We start from the raw sequence: 21,429 nt of genomic DNA on the forward strand, positions 1-21,429 counted from the left end.
TCCAAAACAATGTATTTATGGTTTCCTGCATCGTTCTTCATTTTCCTGCCATGTTTGTATGGAAACAGAGTTTTGTGGATGTTTAGCCGTCCCACGTCTTTTGCTAAACCTTAAAAAATAAATGTATTGGGAGAGAAAATACAGCTTCAATGTCTGGAATTATCCCCAAACTTAACTAACTCAAGTAGTTTCCAGCAGTTCATATAATAAAAGTCAAGTATATCGCTCACTAGATTACTAGATTCGCTTCAAATGAATGTGTATTATATTAATAAATAATATAATAATCTGTGAGTTAAGCCTTATGTGCAGATCATATGTTGGGATCATTGTGATTTGATGTCCGCTGTGATCAATTAAGTCCATTTTTTTTTCTTTGTGATTTTCTGTCTGAGAATATGTTTACCAAAGAAATATTTTTATTATTATTTTGATTTTTATTGCAAATGCTGTAACGAATATTGTTTTTAGAAAACACAAAGACATTGCAGTTTAAAACGAAGACCTTCATTCTTTTTTAAGAAAAATAAAGCTTCTTAAAATGAAATACCTTTAGGAGTTTCTTGGGAAACCTTTCTTGGGGCAGAAAGGGGTAAATTGGGCAATCAATCATCTACTTGTGGAATTCAGCTTCAATACCGTTTTTGAACAACAGGGGCGCAGCAGAGCGCCTCGCTAAGCAGTTAGACTACCGGATATGAGAAACACGAAGAAGAGCGCGACAAGACAACGATAGCTAAACATTCATGCAACTGACGGCTAAACCAGATAGCATAGCTTAAGTTGTTAACCCCACAAAACTATGACACCTTAAATGTGAACAGAAGAAGGGACAATAAAGACTCTGATCACGTGTTTCATATAGGTACGTTAACGGGTTTAATTCACGATTTATAAAAAAAATAAATAAATACAGCGTAGTTGCACGCTGTGCCTTTGCTAGCTAATGTGTGCTAGCGCTGCAAATAGGAACATTAGCGCGATGCTAACGTGTGGCTAACCGGCTTTTCCGTGCCGTTATCGTTATCTGACGGTAACTTAACGGAGACACGTTAGTCCAAATGAGACAAGATGACTTAATGTGTAGTTCTAACGTCTCAATATAGCGATGCTAGGCTAACAGGGGAAGCTAATCTTCCAATCAGGTAGCCACTAGCGCTACATTTGGATAGCATGAAAGCATGAATGAAGTCCTAAAAAAACAGTCAAATGTTGAAGGTATGTGTAATATATGTGGGCAGTAGACATTAAGGTAACGCAACACCATTTTATTATTATGATGTGATGTTATCAGGGTTGGTGCGGGTGCTGGAAATCCTTGAAAATCCTTGAATCTTAGTGTGGTGTTTTCTCAAGGTTTGAAAAGTGCTTGGATTTAGAATAAAGTGCTTGAAATGTCTGTTCTATGTGATGACATATATGATGAAAAAGCATGGAAATGCACCTTGAAATGCTTGGAAAGTGCTTGAATTTGCCTTTGGAGAAGGTGTAGGAACCCTGGGCTTGTTTGTTCTGCCAGATGCTCGGGGAACCCCGTCCCTGTCAGGATGTATGCCGTGTACAGACAAGCACACACTCCCACCGCGGTGGAGTTTTCCGTCTACTGCAACTTCATCTCCAGCAAAGAGAAGAACTTGGTCGTCGCCGGGACATCCCAACTTTACGTCTACAGGATAATCCACGATGTGGAGGTAACTATAAACCCTCCAGCTGGTTTTCATCGTGCCATTTGTTGACATCCAAGCATTAACCGTTTTTCTTTGTGCGTGTCACATTTATGTTGTCATTTCAGAGCACATCGAAGGTGGAGAAATCCTCAGGTACGTCTAGAAGTCGTTTTCAAAGTGCATTCTATTTGTATTTCTCTCTTTTCCCTTCGTGCTTCAGTTAAATTGTGTACTTTTGTAGTCTATATTACTTTGTCCAGCATCTAATGTTAAAGTGTCTTTGATTACCTAAAAAAGAGCTATATAAATATTATTATTATGATTATTATTCATTATAAATATGAATTTACATAATTAATTATCAATGTTTAACGTCTCTCAAAGAGAGGGTTCATTATTTAATTTCTTTGCTTGATAATCAATTACTTTTCCTAATCGAATGGAGGCAAATAGGTGAACATAAAATTATTGTTTTCAATGTTTCAATGAGATTTTCTTGTGATTTGTCTATTTTTCAATACGTATTCCGGAATAAAGGGGTGGTTATGTTTTTATACGTGTTATTTAAGTTGCACAACAAAGAAACATGAAGTACCTGAAGCATAAACCTGGTAACAATTTAGATTTTGATCATTTTCTGAAGGTTTAAATCGGTCCAAAGGATAACAGATGTTAGAACGTGAGAATTACAGGAGGGTTAATGGATGATATAGAATTTGAAATGAGTGCATTCGAGTTGATTTCCCTTTTCTCTTCCTTCCTACAGAATCCAAGTCTCGTAAGGAGAAGCTGGAGCAGGTCGCGTCCTTTTCCCTCTTTGGGAATATCATGTCCATGGCGAGTGTGCAGCTTGTGGGAGCCAACAGAGACGCACTGCTTCTCAGTTTCAAAGATGCCAAGGTATCGCTGTGGGAGCTGTGCACTGCCTCTCCTTTTTAAAAACCTGTTTTTAATCATCTTACCTGTGTGTTTGCTCTCTCACCAGCTGTCCGTCGTGGAGTACGACCCCGGGACGCACGACCTCAAGACTTTGTCTCTCCATTACTTTGAAGAGCCAGAGCTCAGAGTACGTAGAAACACGTGGAAGAACATGTGTTCCATTGCAGCATCGGCCCAAATCACAGTGTTGACATGCTCTTTTTCCACTTTCAGGATGGTTTCGTACAGAACGTCCATATCCCCATCGTGCGTGTGGATCCAGAGAACCGCTGTGCCGTGATGCTGGTTTACGGCACTCAGCTGGTGGTGTTGCCGTTCAGGAAGGACACGCTCACCGACGAACAGGAGGGCGGAGTCGGAGAAGGGTACGCTGCACCATCCTGCTCTTAGATGTCTTCTAAGTCTGGTTGGCACTCGTATCCCAAAACCTTCTTTTCTTGGTTCCAAATGTGGGAATTTCACAGCTTTTGTTGCCGTTTCCGTAGAGAAGAACAGAAAAGATGGATAACTGCCAATTGATACTTTTATCTTGCTGCTGTCGGAGTTTACAATGACAGTTGGTCGTTATCGAACCATGTCTGACATAAATCAGGGTTCATACGGATGCTGGAAATCCTTGAAAACACAGCGTGGTGTTTTCAAGGTTTGAAAAGTGCTTGAATTTAGACTAAAGGTCTTGAAATGTGTGTTGTATGTGATGACATCTATGATAGAACAGAGAAAAGAAGATCTCCATATCTGAGGGACTGAAAACAGCATTTTCTGACATTTCTTTATGAAAAATGACTTTTGATGATGAACAGATGATGAAAATAGTTGGTGATTATATTTCTGTGGATCTGTTAGTGGAATTAGTTTTCCTTTCATTTGTGGTCCTTCTGTAAAAAGCTGTCTCCAAACATCATGTTGGTTGTTTAGAGGACAATAACATCTCATTTAATGTGATGAACAAGTGACATAATAAGTAGACTGAATACTGAACATTGGATTGATACAAATATGGAGTTTACCACAGCTGGAAGGGGCTGGAAAAGCATGGAAATGCACCTGGAAATGCTTGAAAAGTGCTTGAATCTGCCTTTGGTGAAGGTGCAGGAACCCTGATGAATATATGTTGTGTAATGATTATGTATAATTGTGAGTCTCTTGTTTCTCATCTCCAGACCCAAATCCAGCTTCCTGCCCAGTTACATCATCGACGTCCGCGAGCTGGACGAGAAGCTGCTCAACATCATCGACATGAAGTTCCTCCACGGCTACTACGAGCCCACGCTGCTCATCCTGTTCGAGCCCAACCAGACATGGCCAGGGTCAGTCCACCATGACATCACGTATCACCACCATTCCACCAGCACCCTGTTGGATTTTAACGTCTGACCTCTTGACCTCCGACAGGCGCGTGGCTGTGCGTCAGGACACATGCAGCATCGTGGCCATCTCCCTCAACATCATGCAGAAGGTTCATCCCGTCATCTGGTCTCTCTGTAATCTGCCCTTCGACTGTACGCAGGTCATGCCTGTTCCCAAGCCAATCGGTGAGCTCGGAGAATTCTCTGTCATCACTATGTATGAACGCTGCAGGAGCGTTGGATGTGCATGTACGTGGTGTGAGGAGTTGTGTGGGGTGTTTCCGCATCGTCACACGTTGAATGTGTCCAGGTGGCGTGGTGGTGTTTGCTGTGAACTCGCTGCTCTATCTGAACCAGAGCGTTCCCCCGTACGGAGTCGCTCTCAACTCCCAGACCATCGGCACCACGGCGTTCCCTCTGCGTAAGCACCGCCGTCGGGATCTCACGCATCATTAATACCCGCCCTCGTTACTCTGCCAACGTTAACCATCCTGCCGTGATGTGCTTGGGCTCCACAGGTGTGCAGGATGAAGTGAGGATCAGCCTCGACTGTTCCCAGTCTGACTTTATAGCGCATGACAAGATGGTCATCTCTTTGAAAGGGGGAGAAATGTGAGTAAACCCTCTCCCAGAATGTAGGTAAACAACGCTGGCAGCTTCTGATTCTTCTTCTTCTCGTCTTGGCAGTTACGTTCTGACGCTCATAACCGACGGCATGAGAAGCGTCCGGGCGTTCCACTTCGACAAAGCCGCCGCCAGCGTCCTGACCACCTGCGTAAGTCTGGAACTGTGAATGAGGCACTGATGGGACAGGAAGTTCTCATTTCACACAAACTCAACACCCTAGAACACAAAAAGCTGTTTGACTGGCAGGGTTTAAAATCTAACACCAGCTAATCTACATTAGCGGTGAGGTGAGGGAGTGTCTCAGCTGTTATGGGAGAATAAGAAACCTCCTCCTCCTCCTCCAGATGGTGACCATGGAGCCCGGATACCTGTTCCTCGGTTCCCGCCTCGGAAACTCGCTGCTCCTGAAGTACACGGAGAAACTCCAGGAGACGCCGCTGGAGGAGGGCAAGGAGAAGCCGGAGAAAGAGAATGAGAAGGAGAAAGATAAGCAGGTATGTGTGTGTGTGATTGTGTCGTCATCTGATGAAAATCAGGTTGAATGCTTCTTTGCACACATTCAAAAATATTGTAAATAAACCACATGCATTCATGCAATCACAAATCCAAAACTATCTTTTTTAGTGGACAAACATTTTGTCATAATGTCCGTTTATCGCTAATTAATTCCAGGAAGAGCCACCAAGCAAGAAGAAGCGAGTAGAATCCACCACCAACTGGACGGGTATGTTCAAATTAAATTTTCATGCTCATAATAATGATAATATAATAATCTGTGCGTTATCTTCCAATCTGTGTGTCATCGACCTCTTTGTTTCGTCAGATGAGGTGGATGAGATTGAAGTGTACGGCAGCGAGGCCCAGTCAGGCACTCAGCTGGCCACCTACTCCTTTGAGGTACAAACAAACCCAAAGCTTCATTTCTCTCTACGTAAAGGCAGCTTGTTTGTGGAAGGTGACTGATGTTCTGTGTTCCCATGCAGGTGTGTGACAGCATCCTCAACATCGGACCGTGTGCAAACGCTTCCATGGGTGAACCTGCCTTCCTGTCCGAAGAGGTAACCACATTCACAAAACGCCGTTCTGTCACTTCATCTCTGGAGGATTCTATTTGGAGGCGTCTGAATCGTATTTCCGTGTTCCCCACAGTTCCAGAGCAACCCGGAGCCCGACCTGGAGGTGGTGGTGTGCTCCGGCTACGGCAAGAACGGAGCCCTGTCCGTCCTTCAGGTAAACCCTCCCACAGGCGTGGTTTTTGAACGCCTGGTTGGGTGAATGCATGCTGGATGTTAGCACGCACCATCCTAACAACCCTGTGGTGGTGAGGGAAGTCTGCCACAGGTCCAGGGATGGTGCTACAGTGAAGTCTGGGTCTACCAGGGCTGCCTCAGAGATCGATGGAGTGGCCTGTAAACACCCCAGACACAGTCTCCCTCCCTCTATGTATACATTTATATATATATATATATATATATATATATATATATATATCCCTATATGTACCGTCTGCTTACTTTGATGTGTTGCTGTTCTGTTCTCAGAGAAGCATCCGACCCCAAGTAGTCACTACGTTTGAGTTGCCGGGTTGCCACGACATGTGGACCGTCATCTCAAATGAAGTCAAGGAAGACAAAAAAGTACCGTAAAGTTTTTCATCTTTTCCTGACTTGTTTTGTGGCCGCATCATAATTCGTTTTTTACAGTCAGATGTATTTTTCTTTCACCCCCCACAGGCTGCAAAAAGCGACGGATCGGAGGACGGAGGGGAGACGGAGTCCGGCGAGGACGGTGAGGAGGGAGAGAAGGAGAAGGAAGAGAAGGAGAAAGTGGAGGAGGAGAAGACGGATCCTCCTCTGGAGGACGACACCAAGAAACACGGCTTTCTCATTCTGAGCAGAGAGGATTCCACCATGGTAAAAACATGAAATGAAACCTGTCTGTGATGAGATTGGGATGTCCTCTCATGGTGTTTCTGGTGCAGATCCTTCAGACGGGCCAGGAGATCATGGAGCTGGACACCAGTGGGTTTGCCACCCAGGGACCCACCGTGTTCGCTGGAAACATAGGGGACAACAAGTACATCATCCAGGTGTCGCCCATGGGCATTCGGCTCCTGGAAGGAGGTAAAAAAGTCATGATTATATATGTTTTACATGTTGTTGTAGTAGTGAAGTAGGAAACGTGTGATTATTAAAGCAACATCCATTCTTTGCTTTCAGTGACGCAGCTCCACTTCATCCCCGTGGACTTGGGCTCTCCCATAGTGCACTGCTCCGTGGCGGACCCTTACGTGGTCATCATGACGGCGGAGGGCGTGGTCACCATGTTCGTCCTGAAGACAGACTCATACATGGGGAAGACTCACCGGCTGGCCTTGCAGAAACCACAGATCCCCACCGTGAGTGCCTCATCCTGGACCGGCTCAGATCGCCCTCTGGTGGCTGGCTGAAGTACTGCAGTGTCACTCCATTAACGGTAATGAACTCGTCTCTCGTTGAACAGCAATCGCGTGTGATCACGCTGTGTGCGTACCGGGACGTGAGCGGGATATTCACCACGGAGAACAAAGTGAGCTGCTCCAGCAAAGAGGACACCGTCATCAGGAGTCAGTCGGAGACGGAGACCGTCATCCACGACCTCAGGTGAGAGCGCCGCCGCCGCACTGCCACGTACAGCCGGACGCCACGCGTCCTGTTTGTTTGTTCATCCATTATATGGATGGATGTGTTGCAGTAACACGGTGGACGACGAGGAGGAGATGTTGTACGGGGACTCGAACGCCAGCGCGGCGCACGGAAGGGACGAACTCGGACGCAGCACCGGGGGACACGCCGGGTTTGATGGGAGTTCAAGTAAAGCAGAGCCGAGCCACTGGTGCATCATCATCAGGGAGAGCGGCGTCATGGAGGTACGGGGCTATACGTCACGGGTGCTGGAAATCCTTGAAAACACTTGATTTTAGTGTGATGTTTTCAAGGTTTGAAAAGTGCTTGGATTTAGAATAAAGAGCTGTTCTATGATGACATATATGATAAGATCTGCATATTTGAGGGACTGAAAACAGCATTTTCTGACATTTCTTTATGAAAAATGCCTTTTGATGATGAACAGATGATGAAAATAGTTGGTGATTATATTTCTGTGGATCTGTTAGTGGAATTAGTTTTCCTTTCATTTGTGGTCCTTCTGTAAAAAGCTGTCTCCAAACATCATGTTGGTTGTTTAGAGGACAATAACATCTCATTTAATGTGATGAACAAGTGACATAATAAGTAGACTGAATACTGACCATTGGATTGATACAAATATGGAGTTCACCACAGCTGGAAGGGGCTGGAAAAGCATGGAAACACACCTTGAAATGCTTAAAAAGTGCTTGAATTTGACTCTGGAGAAGGTGGAGGAGCCCTGGATAGATAAATGACGGCCTTCATCTTTGAATTCAACAGATCTACCAGCTGCCAGACTGGCGCCTGGTCTTCCTGGTGAAGAACTTCCCGGTTGGTCAACGAGTGTTGGTGGACAGTTCCTCCGGCCAATCAGCAACGCAGGGGGAGGGGAAGAAAGAGGAAGTGACACGTCAAGGAGAGATCCCGCTGGTCAAAGAGGTGGCTCTGGTGTCGCTCGGCTACAACTACAGCAGACCCTATTTACTGGTGAGCCTCCGTTTGTGTGATTAAATGAAACACAGAAAGGGGGGTTTTCAAAATAAAGTGCTTCCTGTTTTTTCTAGGTCCACGTGGAGCAGGAGCTTCTGATCTACGAGGCGTTCCCGTACGACCAACAGCAGCCACAGAACAACCTGAAAGTGCGCTTCAAGAAGGTCAGAGCCGAGACGAAGGTGGATTTAAATCCAGTTTTATGCTAAAGCGGTTCTTTACTCGGCTTGATTTACCGTCCACAGGTTCCTCACAACATCAACTTCAGGGAAAAGAAAACGAAGCTCAAGAAAGACAAGAAGGCGGAGAGCGGCGGCGGCGAGGAGGGAGCCGTGGTGAAAAGCCGTATCGCCAGATTCAGATACTTTGAGGACATCTCCGGATACTCGGGAGTAAGGAAGACGTTGATTTAAAGACTGGTTTAAAGAGAACTCTGATTAACTGAACCTCACATTCCCTCGCCGTCGCAGGTGTTCATCTGCGGTCCGTCTCCTCACTGGATGCTGGTCACGTCTCGAGGCGCCATCCGGCTCCACCCGATGACCATCGACGGCTCCATCGAGTCCTTCTCACCCTTCCACAACATCAACTGCCCCAAAGGTTTCCTCTACTTCAACAAACAGGTGCACAGAAGATACCCGATTCCCAGCAGTCCTGATCCCAAACCAGTGTTTGATTCTTGACTTTGTACAAACAAAAGTACATCAATGTGTGTGTGTGTGTGTGTGTGTGTGTGTGTGTGTGCAGGGTGAGTTGAGGATCAGTGTCCTCCCCACCTACCTCTCCTACGATGCTCCCTGGCCGGTCAGAAAGATCCCACTGAGGTGCACCATCCACTACGTCGCCTACCACGTCGAGTCCAAGGCAAGGCTCCTCCCGCTAAGCTCCTCCCTCCTCCTGATTGGCTCCTCCCTCCTCCCACTCGGCCCCTCCCTCCTCTCACTCAGCTCCTCCCTCCTCTTGCTTGGCTCCTCCTCCTGCTCGACTCTTCCCTCCTTCTCCCTACTCCCACTCAGCTCCTCCCTCCTCCTGTTCAGCTCCTCCTGCTCGGCTCCTCCCCCTCCTCTCACTTGGCTCCTCCCTCCCCCTGCTCGGCTCCTCTCACTTGGCTCCTCCCTCCCCTGCTCGGCTCTTCCCTCTTCCTGTTCGAGAAGTTTGAGCTGAAAGTGTTCTTCCAGAAAGTCGATGAGTCATGTTGAACCTTGGTGTCTCCTCGTAGGTCTATGCTGTGTGCACTAGTGTGAAGGAGCCGTGCACTCGCATCCCCAGGATGACGGGGGAGGAGAAGGAGTACGAAACCATCGACCGAGGTCAGACGTCAACCTGATTACGTGACATCACTCCACGTTGTTTCCTCCTGTTGATCTTCCTCCTTCCTCCTCATCTCTCCTCTCTGCAGACGAGCGCTACATTAACCCTCAGCAGGAGAGGTTCTCCATCCAGCTCATCTCTCCGGTCAGCTGGGAGGCCATTCCCAACACCCGGTAAGCTTCCCTGTAACTGTCACCGACTCCCCCGAGTGAAACCAGCTGACCCCGGTGTGACCTTTCTGCAGGTTCGACCTGGAGGAGTGGGAACATGTGACCTGCATGAAGACGGTGGCTCTGAGGAGTCAGGAGACCGTGTCGGGCCTGAAGGGCTACGTGGCGGCCGGGACCTGCCTGATGCAAGGGGAGGAGGTGACCTGCAGGGGCCGGGTGAGCAGCACATCACTACCACACCAGCAGCACATCACCAACACACCAGCAGCACATCACCAACACACCAGCAGCACATCAGCAGCACATCACAAACACATCACCAACACATCAGCAGCACATCACCAACACACCAGCAGCACATCACCAACACACCAGCAGCACATCACCAACACACCAGCAGCACATCACCAACACACCAGCAGCACATCACTACCACATCACCAACACACCAGCAGCACATCACTACCACATCACCAACACACCAGCAGCACATCACTAACACACCAGCAGCACATCACCAACACACCAGCAGCACATCACCAACACACCAGCAGCACATCACCAACACACCCGCAGCACATCACCAACACACCAGCAGCACATCACCAACACACCAGCAGCACATCACCAACACACCCGCAGCACATCACCAACACAGCAGCAGCACATCACCAACACATCAGCAGCACATCACCAACACATCAGCAGCACATCACCAACACACCAGCAGCACATCACCAACACACCAGCAGCACATCACTACCACATCACCAACACACCAGCAGCACATCACCAACACACCAGCAGCACATCACTACCACATCACCAACACACCAGCAGCACATCACCAACACACCAGCAGCACATCACCAACACATCAGCAGCACATCACCAACACACCAGCAGCACATCACCAACACACCAGCAGCACATCACTACCACATCACCAACACAGCAGCAGCACATCGCCAACACACCAGCAGCACATCACCAACACACCAGCAGCACATCACCAACACAGCAGCAGCACATCACCAACACACCAGCAGCACATCACCAACACACCAGCAGCACATCACTAACACAGCAGCAGCACATCACCAACACACCAGCAGCACATCACCAACACAGCAGCAGCAGCACATCACCAACACACCAGCAGCACATCACCAACACACCAGCAGCACATCACCAACACATCAGCAGCACATCACCAACACATCAGCAGCACATCACCAACACACCAGCAGCACATCACCAACACACCAGCAGCACATCACTACCACACACCAACACACACACGGAGTGAACGGAGGGTGAGCCAGCTTTGTGGTCCTCTTCCTCAGATCGTGATCCTGGACGTGATCGAGGTGGTCCCGGAGCCGGGCCAGCCGCTCACCAAGAACAAGTTCAAAGTTCTGTACGAGAAGGAGCAGAAGGGCCCGGTGACGGCTCTGTGCCACTGCCACGGTTACCTGGTGTCGGCCATCGGACAGAAGGTCTCAGAGTTCATACTAGAGTCCAGTTATTTCCCTGTGCTACGATCCCATACCTAACGAATGTGAATAAAAACCCTGCAGATCTTCCTGTGGGTGCTGAAGGACAACGACCTGACGGGCATGGCCTTCATCGACACGCAGCTCTACATCCACCAGATGTTCAGCATCAAGAACTTCATCCTGGCCGCCGACCTGATGAAGAGCATCTCGCTGCTCCGCTACCAGCAGGAGAGCAAGACGCTGTCGCTGGTCAGCAGGGTGAGGACGCTTCAGGCTGTGTTTTACTAGATCTGGATTATCAAACCCACTATTAGGAACAAGAAGAAGAGAGAGAAACCAGGCTCAAAGGAAGACTTTTCTCACAAAAGCAACTCTTGTTTACCAGAGAAGTGCTCATATGTTTCATTCAGTGTGAAAAAATCTTCAAATAACACTAATTGAGGACGAAGGGTCAGTGATACCCTTTTTAAACAAGTGAATTCCCTGTATTGGTGTGCATCGGCTCCCGGGACATACATATCTGGTTTCCGGGGGATAAATATGCTGAATCCTGCTCGGTGAACACAATGAGTGTTTAATGAGGCGGCGGCGCGTCGACGGCAGCTCCTCCGGGTGTTTGTTCAGTTAATTGTGAGGAGAGCAGCTCTGGCAGCCGGAGATAATATTCTGGGTTTTTGTCGGGGACTTAACAGTTGTCCTTATTGTTCTGGCAACAGGATGCGAAGCCCCTGGAGGTTTACAGCATCGAGTTCATGGTGGATAACAACCAGCTGGGATTACTGGGTAATAATAATAATCCTAACTCCCTTTAGGAAGCAATTCAATTCTCATGTTCTCATTAACCTTTTGTTTTTTTCTTGCCTCCTTTTTAGTGTCGGATCGAGACAAGAACCTCTATGTATATATGTATTTACCTGAAGGTATGTATGACCACGTGTGTGTGTGATGTATTGACTGGTTAAACGTCCGTAACCTGCCGTCTGTGGTTGCAGCTAAGGAGAGCTTCGGAGGGATGCGGCTGCTGAGGCGAGCCGACTTCAACGCCGGCGCCAACATCAACACGTTCTGGAGGATGCCGTGCCGCGGCGCCCTGGAGGCCGGCAGCAAGAAGGCTCTGACCTGGGACAACAAGCACATCACCTGGTTCGGTAGGTGGACGAGACACCTCTCACATGTCATACTAACAACTAAATAAAACTACTTTCAACCATAAACCGACCTGAACGAGGTCAGAGGTCAGGGTGCTTTTCCATGTGGATTCCTACTCTGCAATCAGAGCTTTGTGTTTGCCCAAACTTACACTCACTAAACATTTAGGTCCAAAGGTTTTTGCTCTTAAGCCCCAGAACATAACAGTCTCTGATCGGCAAAATAAAAATAAAAAATTTCATAAAACTGTGTAATTTGTGAGTCAAATCGAGCCACACTGACAGACAGGTGCATAGGAACAATAAATAATAATAAATACAATTAATAAAATATATAAATATATTATAATAATAAAATACATTATATGTATATACATTTACAAAAATAAAGTTATAATTCACATTTAGCTATCAGGTGGGAAAATCCAAGGGTAGAAAGAAATCTTACAGCTTCAAACGTCGACTAAAGCTCAGTTCTTCTGTGTTTGCGTTGCCACAGCAACCCTGGACGGAGGCGTCGGCATGCTGCTCCCCATGCAGGAGAAGACGTATCGCCGCCTGCTGATGTTGCAGAACGCCCTGAACACCATGCTGCCTCATCACGCCGGCCTCAACCCGAAGGCCTTCAGGTCTGCAGTCTCGCATACGAAGAATCGCTGCTCACACACACAGCTGTTTGACACCACTGATGTTTTCCCAGAATGCTGCACAGCGACAGACGGAGCCTGCAGAACGCCGTGAGGAACATCCTGGACGGAGAACTCCTCAACAAGTACCTTTACCTCAGCACGATGGAGCGCAGCGAGCTGGCCAAGAAGATCGGGACCACGCAGGACATCGTGAGTTCCACTTATCGGAGGAGACGATGAAATGGTGGAGCTGTTTGTTTTCTCACGCTCTCTTCCTCTCTCTCTCAGATCCTGGACGACCTTCTGGAGATCGACAGAGTAACGGCTCATTTCTGAGCTTCACATTCCCGCGTCTCGTCCACCGAAGATGGTTTCATATTGAATGGAGAGAAGAAAAAAAATGTCTTTGTGTAAAACCTGATTTGTGTTTTCTTACTTGTGAGATGAAAAAAAAAAGAGGGCAGCCATGTTTTCTTAGGATATTTTCTATTAAAAAAAATCACTGTAAAAGTTGTGTGTGTGTGTGTGTGTGTGTGTGTGTGTGTGTGTGTGTGTGTGTGTGTGTGTGTGTGTGTGTGTGTGTGTGTGTGTGTGTGTGTGTGTGTGTGTGTGTGTGTGTGTGTGTGTGTGTGTGTGTGTGTGTGTGTGTGAGAGAGATAAAGACAGGTACACCTTAAAGGAGGTAGAACATTTTATTAACAGTTAAAATAATTTAAAAACATTTGGTTTAGTGGCACCGGCTGAACAGAAATCCAGCACAAATATGAATTATTGTTTGTATAAAATATTCAAGTTTATCACGCTTGAAATATTTTGGGGGTGACCCATGAACAGATTTAAAATTATCTATTTTTTAAATGCTTATATTTCTCGGGGAATCCATCGGACGTTGCAGCTTTAAGACATCTAAAAAAACTATTTGCTGAACTAAGATTACACTAAAAACACATTTAAAGAGGTAAATACGTGATAAGTTAATTAAAAAAAACCTTATAATAGGCTGTTACGTTTTAAAAAGTCTTCACTGAAGTGGTTTTTGGGTTTGGAGTCCTGCAGCTCAACACTGATCCACGTCGGACACCCGGAGTCCCGCTGCTTTGGTGTTGTGTTGCAGTAACTTGTGCTTGGATCAGGTCCTCAGGTGTTCTCAGGTGTCCTGGGTTCCTTCGTGGACTACCTCAGGTACTCGTACATGTCAGCGTCCACAGATATCAGACCGAAGTACGTCAGCAGGCTGAGGAGGGAGCGTGTCACACTCATCGCCGCCATCTCCCACCTGGAAACAACGTCACGTTCATGCGTTGATGGTTCCAGTCATGATTTGCATGAATTAAATTAAGTCTTTACCTTAATGCCAGTTCAAACTTGAGGCCCTCCCACGTGGTCCTGGCCCAGTGGAGGACCCAGAGCCGGGGCAGGATCCCCGTCCTCTCTGCCTGGATCTTCCCCCAGCCTCGCACCGCACTGGAAAGCAATGCAGAGGACAAGCTGGTGTTAACTTTCCACAGAGATTACAGTCATATTTTTATTCTTTTTTTTTTTTTTAAAGTGGTCAAAATGTAAAAGTTATTGTGTCTCAATTTTAGGAATCAGCTAACAAACGGAGTTAAAAAAAAAAAAATCGTTAAAGTGCTTTTTAGCGCAAGTCTCGTGAACTCTCGCGAGAATGCGATACATGTTGCCGGAAGACAACGGCGGAAACGTGAGCGCCGGCGGCGGCAGAGTTTGGGGACAGAAAACAGACGTTCAGAGTTCTTTAAAGTGCTTTTCACTGTCGGGGATGAAGAGCGTGATGACGGCGTGACGGAGCTGTTTGAATCCCGCGGCCGCCCGCTGGAGCCGCAGTCCGGGACGAGGACTCGATAATACACCGGATGTAGCAAGCAACAGGTTTCATTTCCATTCACTAATGCATCAACCAGAAAGAGCCACATGTTCGAGCCCCAGGCCGCCTCACCTCCGGGCCATGACGCTGTAGCGGTCCACCGGAGCTCCCAGGGAGATGTTGATGCTTCGCACCGTGTTGATGTTCCGGAAGACGAGCAGCATCGGCCGAGGCATCGCCTTCAGCACCTGCAGGACGATTTACCGCGATTTAAAGCAATATCTACCGGATAATCGTGAATGTCGTCACAGCAGTAAGAGCTCACTGTCATGGGGGAGAAGTGAAAAATACATCCGCATTATCAATTAAAATTATTAGTTTTTTAATAGGCCCCCAGGAATTATCTCAAAAAACAGACTCACACTATAAAAAAAAACATTTTTTTGTATTTTATTTATACTTTTTAATAACATTTTTTTAGTCCTTTACAATCTTCATTAAAAAAAGTTATATCTGTGCTGCAATTAAGGATGGCACCATAGCAGATATTTATCACAAATCACAATTAAAAAACTTTCCAGTATCGTTATGAGTGACTTGAAAAAGCCGTCCAGGTCGCTACAAAGGTAGACTACTGAAAAGACTGATTTTTACAAAATAAATGTATTTATACTTCATTTATGCAGGGAGACCTTTTCTTAGATAAGATGATTTATGATCATCTTATTTAAGATTATTTGATTGTTTTTCCACAAAAAAAGATTAAAAAAATAGTTTCTTATCTCAATCTAAAGTGATTCCAGTACGTTTTGCTGCCGTTTTCAAGCACCTTTGATAAAACCGTGAATCTTAATGATTTAATCCGGGAATCGTGAGGTGAAGCGTTCATATCGTCCTCCTCACCTGCATGATGCTCTCGAAGCGTTGGCTGGCCATTTGGCGCATGTAGGTGGTCTCCTCCCGACTCAGGATGTTGGACAGGCCCAGCTCTCGCATGTTGATTGGTCGCTGCAGCAGCATCTCGCAGAACAGGAAGTACTCTGCCGAGCCGGCGGGACGACACGAGTGGCTCTGGTCTTTATTGGGCTACGAGGTAAATCTGCATTAAGACGGAATAAAAAGGCTCCTCACCTTTGACGCCCAGCTCTTTGGAGAACTTCTCCATCGCCGCTTCATCCCTCAGGACGATGGACCTCCACAGCTTACAAAGGGCCACCCTGTCACTGAGGTCAAAGGTCGCCGTTAGAGCGGACGGCTGATTATTGTCAGGTGATCACCGATGCAGACGGGTTCTTACCGCTGACTGAGGTATTCATACAAGCCGTGGTCCAGGAGCACCAGCTCCGCCTTCTTATCGGGACCCGGTCTCACCAGAACTGCACCGACAGAGAGACCATAATCAATATTATTAATATTATCAATAATAATATCATCTGATTGGACTCCAGACTTGAAAGAGAGTTGAAAGTGAGCGGATGGACCCACCGTTTCCAGGATGGGGGTCGGCGTGGATGAACCCGGTGTAGAATATCTGCTCAGCAAACGTTCGGATCAGTTTATCTGCAGTCTGGGGACAAAAACAAGTATTTGACGTACAGCGTTGCCATGACAACACTCTGAGAATCCTCCGTCGTGTCGAGTGTGCGTCGACTCACGTCTTTCAAACTTAATCCCTGTTTTTTGATTTCCTCCACGTTGTTGATTTTGCAGCCGTCGCAGAACTCCGCCGTCAACACTCTCTTCACGAACCGGAGAGAAAATAAAATCATCGTCAGCCGAGTGAAGGACGTTGTGAGTTATTTTGTTGAAGCGATGATAAAGCTCACCTTACTCGTTTGCTCCCAGAAGACTTTGGGCACAACTACAAACCTGAAGTGTTTCAGCTCCTCGGCGCACCGCTCCGAGTTCCTGGCCTCGTTTTCAAAATCCAGCTCCTGAGCCAGAGTCCCTTTCAAGTCCTGCAGAATAAAACTTGTATTATTATACAACCAAACATCTACATATACACACAGAGACGTAAAACCGTCTTCTGACCTTAAGAACCCATCGGAAGCCGAAGCTGGGGTGCATGAATTTAACGACATCCAGCAGGATCTCCAACGTCCTGATGTCCCCGTCGAACCGGTCTCTGAGGTCGATGTACTGAACCTGAAGGCAGCAAGAAGGATTTAAAACAGACGAGGAGGAAGATTTCACTCGATTTAAAGTGGGGAACAAGAGAGAGACTAAGCCCCGCCCCCTTCTGGTGGCCCACCATGGGATCAAGAGACGAAGCATTTCTATATACTGTTCATGTTTTCCAGAATCCCGTGGAAAAGCCCAGAAGGCCACTGAGTCTCTCTAATGGTTTGTCCACTTCAACCATGGCTGGATGACAGGAGTCTGATTCTGCACTCGTGTCCCTGAAAGCATCGTCTCACCTTCACGGCGACGGGCGTCCCGTCAAACAGCTCCGCCTTGTGGACCTGGGCCAGGCTGGCGGCCGCCATGGGCTCGTGGTCGAACGTCCTGAACAGCTGCTCGGGGGTTTGGTTGAAGTCCTCCTGGAAGAGAGCATCCACCTGTGGAGAGACACCATGCTGAGAAAGGGGTCCCCCCTAGACCCGGACCACGCGCCCCCCCCCCCCCTAGACCTGTCTCACCTCTTTGTACCTCCTGTTTAAGGCCTTGTCCTCCAGGACCTGCAGGGTGCGGATGTACTCGGGGGGCAGCAGGTGGTTGAAGGAGCAGAGACCCTGGCCCAGTTTGATGTAAATCCCCCCGTTGCTCATGGCTCCTTCCACGATGCGCTCTGCTGCCCTCTGGTGGCAGGCTGACATCTCAGCCACGTAGGACTGGCTGCTCTAGCAGGGGAGGACGGCGGTAAGACATGACTCTCCAGACTATATTTTAGTTATTTAATGAAAGTAAATGTGTGGACACCAACTCATAATTAATCCAATTTTTTTTGCTTTTTTTTTTTGCATTTTTGCATTTTTTACATAATTCCTGTGTAAAAAGGTAAATGAGAGGGGTAATACAAGTCTCCTGGCCGGATATAAATTGGGGATGTGTTAATAATATATTAATCATTGTCATGTTACCTAGGCAAGGCAAGGCAAGGCAACTTTATTTGTATAGCACATTTCATACACAAGGCGGACTCAAAGTGCTTCACATCATAAAACAAAGTAAGAAGAAAAATAGAAGAATTAAAAGAAAATAATAAAAATTTAAAAATGCATTACAGAAAGAAAAGAGAATAAAAACATATTTGCAATAATTAAAAACAGTGCAGACATTAAAGGATTTAGCAGAAAGCTATGGTGAACATAACAGTTTTCAGTCTAGTTTTAAAAGTGGTCAGAGTTGGGGCAAGTCTTACATCTTCAGGAAGTTTATTCCAGCCATTTGTTGCATAGTGACTAAATGAGTCACCTAGTGGTTCTGCAGGTTATTCATGTGTGCTGATGTGTGATATCTCTAACTATTCTGACTAATCTTGGTTGAATGATGCGACTCTTAAAGCTCATCTTAGTGGCTTCAGTACGTGTAAACCGCTTACTGACTTTTCTGTCACTTTTCTAGATAAAGTGGCTGCGACTACAAACTGAATGGAGAACTTACCTCATCTTGGCCACGCAGAGCCACGTTGGTGGTCCACCAGTAATCCCCGGAGATTAAGATCCCCACATAGAGACACCTGAGGACAGACCAGAGGATGAGCTCCAACAGGTGTGGGTTTTTATGTCTCTTTGATTATTAATAATTAATTAATTAATAATTCCCTCATGTGTCATCATTTATTTTTACATGAAAGTTACGTTGTGGTGTTGACAGGTGGAGTCAAACATTTTACTCTGATTCTTAAAGCTAAATTCATATTTCTGAATATAAAAAGCACCAGCGTAATTCATAATTTATTTTTTAAATCATATGAAAATCAAGTGACAAAAGTTTTCAAATATCTACAAAAACAAAATACAAAATAAAATTCTGTATTTCAACGCAGTAAATTAGCTTCATTTTTATCGTTCTTGCCTCCATTTTCAACTGGAAATCTATTCTACCTCACCGCCAAATAGTAGGACACACATATCGATGTGTGATAACAGCTACAACTTTATCCAAACATTCTCTGAGGACGACACAGTTTGAGGATTTCCATTTCAGACCTGCGGAAGCGACCGAATCCTTCCATCACGATCTTCATCCTCCTCCTGTCTCTGGGTTCGGATGCTGCGTACCGGATCGCCACGGCGACGGGGACACCGACGGAGACGCCGGCGAGCGTCTTCCACAGCAGCCCTCTGCGCTTCCCTTCCCTTAAAGCACGGAGAACAATCCTGTTTAAACACGACGGCAACATCATCACGGATATTTAAATCTGGGATCCGCTGACCTCGGAGAACTGAAGGATCTGGTTTTTAGGAGTGATGATCCGGGATGTGGGAGTCTTCGGAGCAGAGCCATGTGATGCAGACACAACCGTAACTACAGAGGAAAAAAGGGAAGATACCTGGATTATGGAATTGTGTTTAATTAGTACGTTTTTCTCCCAGAGAAACGTCTCCGGTTTACTGAAACTGCTGCATCACATGTTCATGTATCAAATCCAAGATGTAGAAAGCTGCTCGCTTTAACATTCACTGCATTTCTGGTCAAATAAGAGGCTTAAAATCACAGAGCACCCAGAGGCCTTAATAATAATAATAGTACTTAGTAATTACCATGGGAGGAAGAAGCATGACTGGTGTAATAGATCATTAGAATATATTAATTATAGAGTTATAAAACAGAGGAAAGCCTTGGACTTAGAGTGGTTTTCAAAACAACATTTGCCGATCTTCTTAATCAAAGTCCCATTGATTAATCTAGTCTAAGCCCCGCCCCCTCTGTTGGACATTGTCTGGTGGTATTTTGGTGAATCCTCTGGCTGCTGGAGTTGATTAACTCCCTTCCTGAGGCCTGATGGCTCTGAGGGAGACGGAGTCACCACAGGTCTGAGCTCGAGTCACATGACAGGGTAGTGTGTTGGGTAACAGCAGGAAAATGTGTGTGTTTACTTGTGCTGGGAAGGATGAAGGGGGGATAGATCAAGGCCAATATGACCAGCCGGGGTACTAAGTTGTTTTTGTTCACTGTCTGCATCCGAGGGACAAACTGTCTCCCTGCTGACAAATGGATGTACAGATGGCAGAGATGTCAGGGACCTGAGGGCTAAAATATCAAACCCACTCACACACTGAAGGTTTGACTGGAACAAGAGTTATATCAATATAATAATTTAACATATAAATATAATAACAAATATATTATATATATATTATTATATTTAGATATATTTTATATATATATAAATATATATACATTTATATAAAATATATTTTTGTTTATATATATATATATATATATATATATATATATATTTAATATATAAACAATATATATATTTTTTTGTTTATATATATATATATTTAATATATAAACAATATATAAATATATTAAATATATAAACAAAAAAATGAATATATGTATATATAATAATTTATATATATATATATATTAATTTAGTTGGAAGTTACAGCTACGAATCTCGATGGTGACTTTAGAGGAAAACGCCTTAGCAACCATTACAAACACAATCCCGTTGAATGTTAAACAACTATAACACCCCAAATAAAAAAATCCAGTTGTTACTTTTACACCAAAATACAGCTTCAGCTCTGTAACACGCCGCTAACGTGACCGGTAACAGTGGACGTTAACGTGGCTGCTGCTCAACTAGCTAACAGCAGCTAACGCGATACTACCAAAGCGAGAGCTCAGAGCCGAGAAGTGAACACTTGGTTATTAATACTTAATACTTGTTTACCCCTCTGCCGGTCTCCCCTGCCATGTTCCTGCCGGAATCAAACCCTCTCGGTGCCGAGTTAATATCCAAAGTGTCCTTCCTGTGGAGAAACGCAGCCGACCACTGAGAGGGAACACCTCCCTGATCAACCGGCAGCTAGCTACTCGCTATGACGCCGAAGAGTAAGCGCGAGAGGATGCACTGCCTTCTACTTCCGGCTTCGCTTTAATCGTCTTCAGGACTTTGTTGATGTATTTTCTCCGTACAGACACTCTTAAATTACAATAAAGTATGTATAATATACTAATATAATATCTTAACAATTACTTTTTCAATTCTTGATTATAATTCAAAGATCAATGTATTAATTAAAAATGTATTCTTGTATTATAAGACTTAGAAAAGTGTTCTACTTGGCGCAATAATTTTTCCAAGTACATTTTTCTTTTTTGAATTCTTATTAAAACAACAGACTGTATGAATATGTGAATAGTGTTAATTTCTTAAGTTTAACTCTCCTACTTGGCTATGTTTTTCCGGGTATAACGCTTGTATTGTAAATTGCATATGAAAATCACGATTTCAAACTTCTACTTCTACCAAAGTAGTTGAGTACACAAAATCATGCTCATGTGTATAGTTCTTCATCTCAGATAAGAGAGGACACCGAACAACATTCCCCTGTAAAAGCAGAGAATGCTCGCAGACTCGGCAGATATCTCTCTTGACAGTGCACTCTCTGGCTGAAATGCTACGTCAGTGATTGTACGGAG

The 21,429-nt window shown here is 45.6% G+C and overlaps 2 protein-coding genes across 3 annotated transcripts; one reads left to right on the plus strand and one right to left on the minus strand.

Annotated features, from left to right (window-relative positions):
• The first annotated feature begins 722 nt into the window (after positions 1-722).
• On the plus strand, positions 723-13,387 carry cpsf1 (cleavage and polyadenylation specific factor 1). The gene is made up of 38 exons (XM_084032059.1): positions 723-865; positions 1,520-1,691; positions 1,793-1,820; positions 2,434-2,567; positions 2,653-2,733; positions 2,820-2,971; positions 3,770-3,916; positions 4,002-4,141; positions 4,266-4,376; positions 4,474-4,567; positions 4,643-4,730; positions 4,927-5,076; positions 5,255-5,306; positions 5,406-5,479; positions 5,566-5,640; positions 5,732-5,812; positions 6,124-6,219; positions 6,316-6,495; positions 6,564-6,705; positions 6,802-6,980; positions 7,085-7,224; positions 7,316-7,490; positions 8,032-8,238; positions 8,316-8,405; positions 8,487-8,633; positions 8,712-8,864; positions 8,989-9,105; positions 9,461-9,551; positions 9,641-9,725; positions 9,797-9,938; positions 11,069-11,221; positions 11,303-11,479; positions 11,938-12,004; positions 12,094-12,141; positions 12,214-12,369; positions 12,869-12,998; positions 13,070-13,208; positions 13,287-13,387. The coding sequence occupies exons 2-38, from the start codon at positions 1,548-1,550 to the stop codon at positions 13,332-13,334; spliced, it is 4,413 nt and encodes a 1,470-aa protein (XP_083888185.1). The 5' UTR covers positions 723-865; positions 1,520-1,547; the 3' UTR covers positions 13,335-13,387.
• Positions 13,388-13,501: 114 nt separating this feature from the next.
• adck5 (aarF domain containing kinase 5) lies at positions 13,502-20,884 on the minus strand. 2 transcript variants are annotated; one of them, XM_084032072.1, is made up of 16 exons: positions 20,678-20,884; positions 19,205-19,296; positions 18,978-19,127; positions 18,430-18,505; positions 17,466-17,666; positions 17,244-17,384; positions 16,858-16,971; positions 16,650-16,781; positions 16,479-16,562; positions 16,309-16,390; positions 16,121-16,199; positions 15,955-16,046; positions 15,727-15,863; positions 14,956-15,071; positions 14,346-14,462; positions 13,502-14,274 (listed from the first exon to the last, which is right to left on the minus strand). In XM_084032072.1, the coding sequence occupies exons 1-16, from the start codon at positions 20,699-20,701 to the stop codon at positions 14,172-14,174; spliced, it is 1,740 nt and encodes a 579-aa protein (XP_083888198.1). In that variant the 5' UTR covers positions 20,702-20,884; the 3' UTR covers positions 13,502-14,171. The 2 variants fall into 2 exon arrangements, with proteins under 2 accessions (XP_083888198.1, XP_083888199.1); XM_084032073.1 differs by lacking the exons at positions 19,205-19,296; positions 20,678-20,884 and having other exon boundaries at positions 17,466-17,661; positions 18,978-19,040.
• Positions 20,885-21,429: the final 545 nt, after the last annotated feature.

Source organism: Eutrigla gurnardus, assembly GCF_963514095.1.
Source record: "Eutrigla gurnardus genome assembly, chromosome: 17".
Classification (NCBI taxonomy): Eukaryota; Metazoa; Chordata; class Actinopteri; order Perciformes; family Triglidae; genus Eutrigla; species Eutrigla gurnardus.

Bases quoted from the DNA above. Each gene is read 5' to 3' on its own strand.
- adck5 (XM_084032072.1), bottom strand. From the start codon at position 20,701: ATGGCAGGGGAGACCGGCAGAGGG. The intron at 16,563-16,649 runs GTGAGCTTTATC...CGGTTCGTGAAG, and splicing joins TCTGGGAGCAAACGAGTAAG to AGAGTGTTGACGGCGGAGTT. The intron at 14,275-14,345 runs GTAAAGACTTAA...CGTTGTTTCCAG, and splicing joins AAGTTTGAACTGGCATTAAG to GTGGGAGATGGCGGCGATGA.
- cpsf1 (XM_084032059.1), top strand. From the start codon at position 1,548: ATGTATGCCGTGTACAGACAAGCACACACTCCCACCGCGGTGGAGTTT. The intron at 6,496-6,563 runs GTAAAAACATGA...TTTCTGGTGCAG, and splicing joins GCAGAGAGGATTCCACCATG to ATCCTTCAGACGGGCCAGGA. The intron at 8,239-8,315 runs GTGAGCCTCCGT...TGTTTTTTCTAG, and splicing joins ACAGCAGACCCTATTTACTG to GTCCACGTGGAGCAGGAGCT.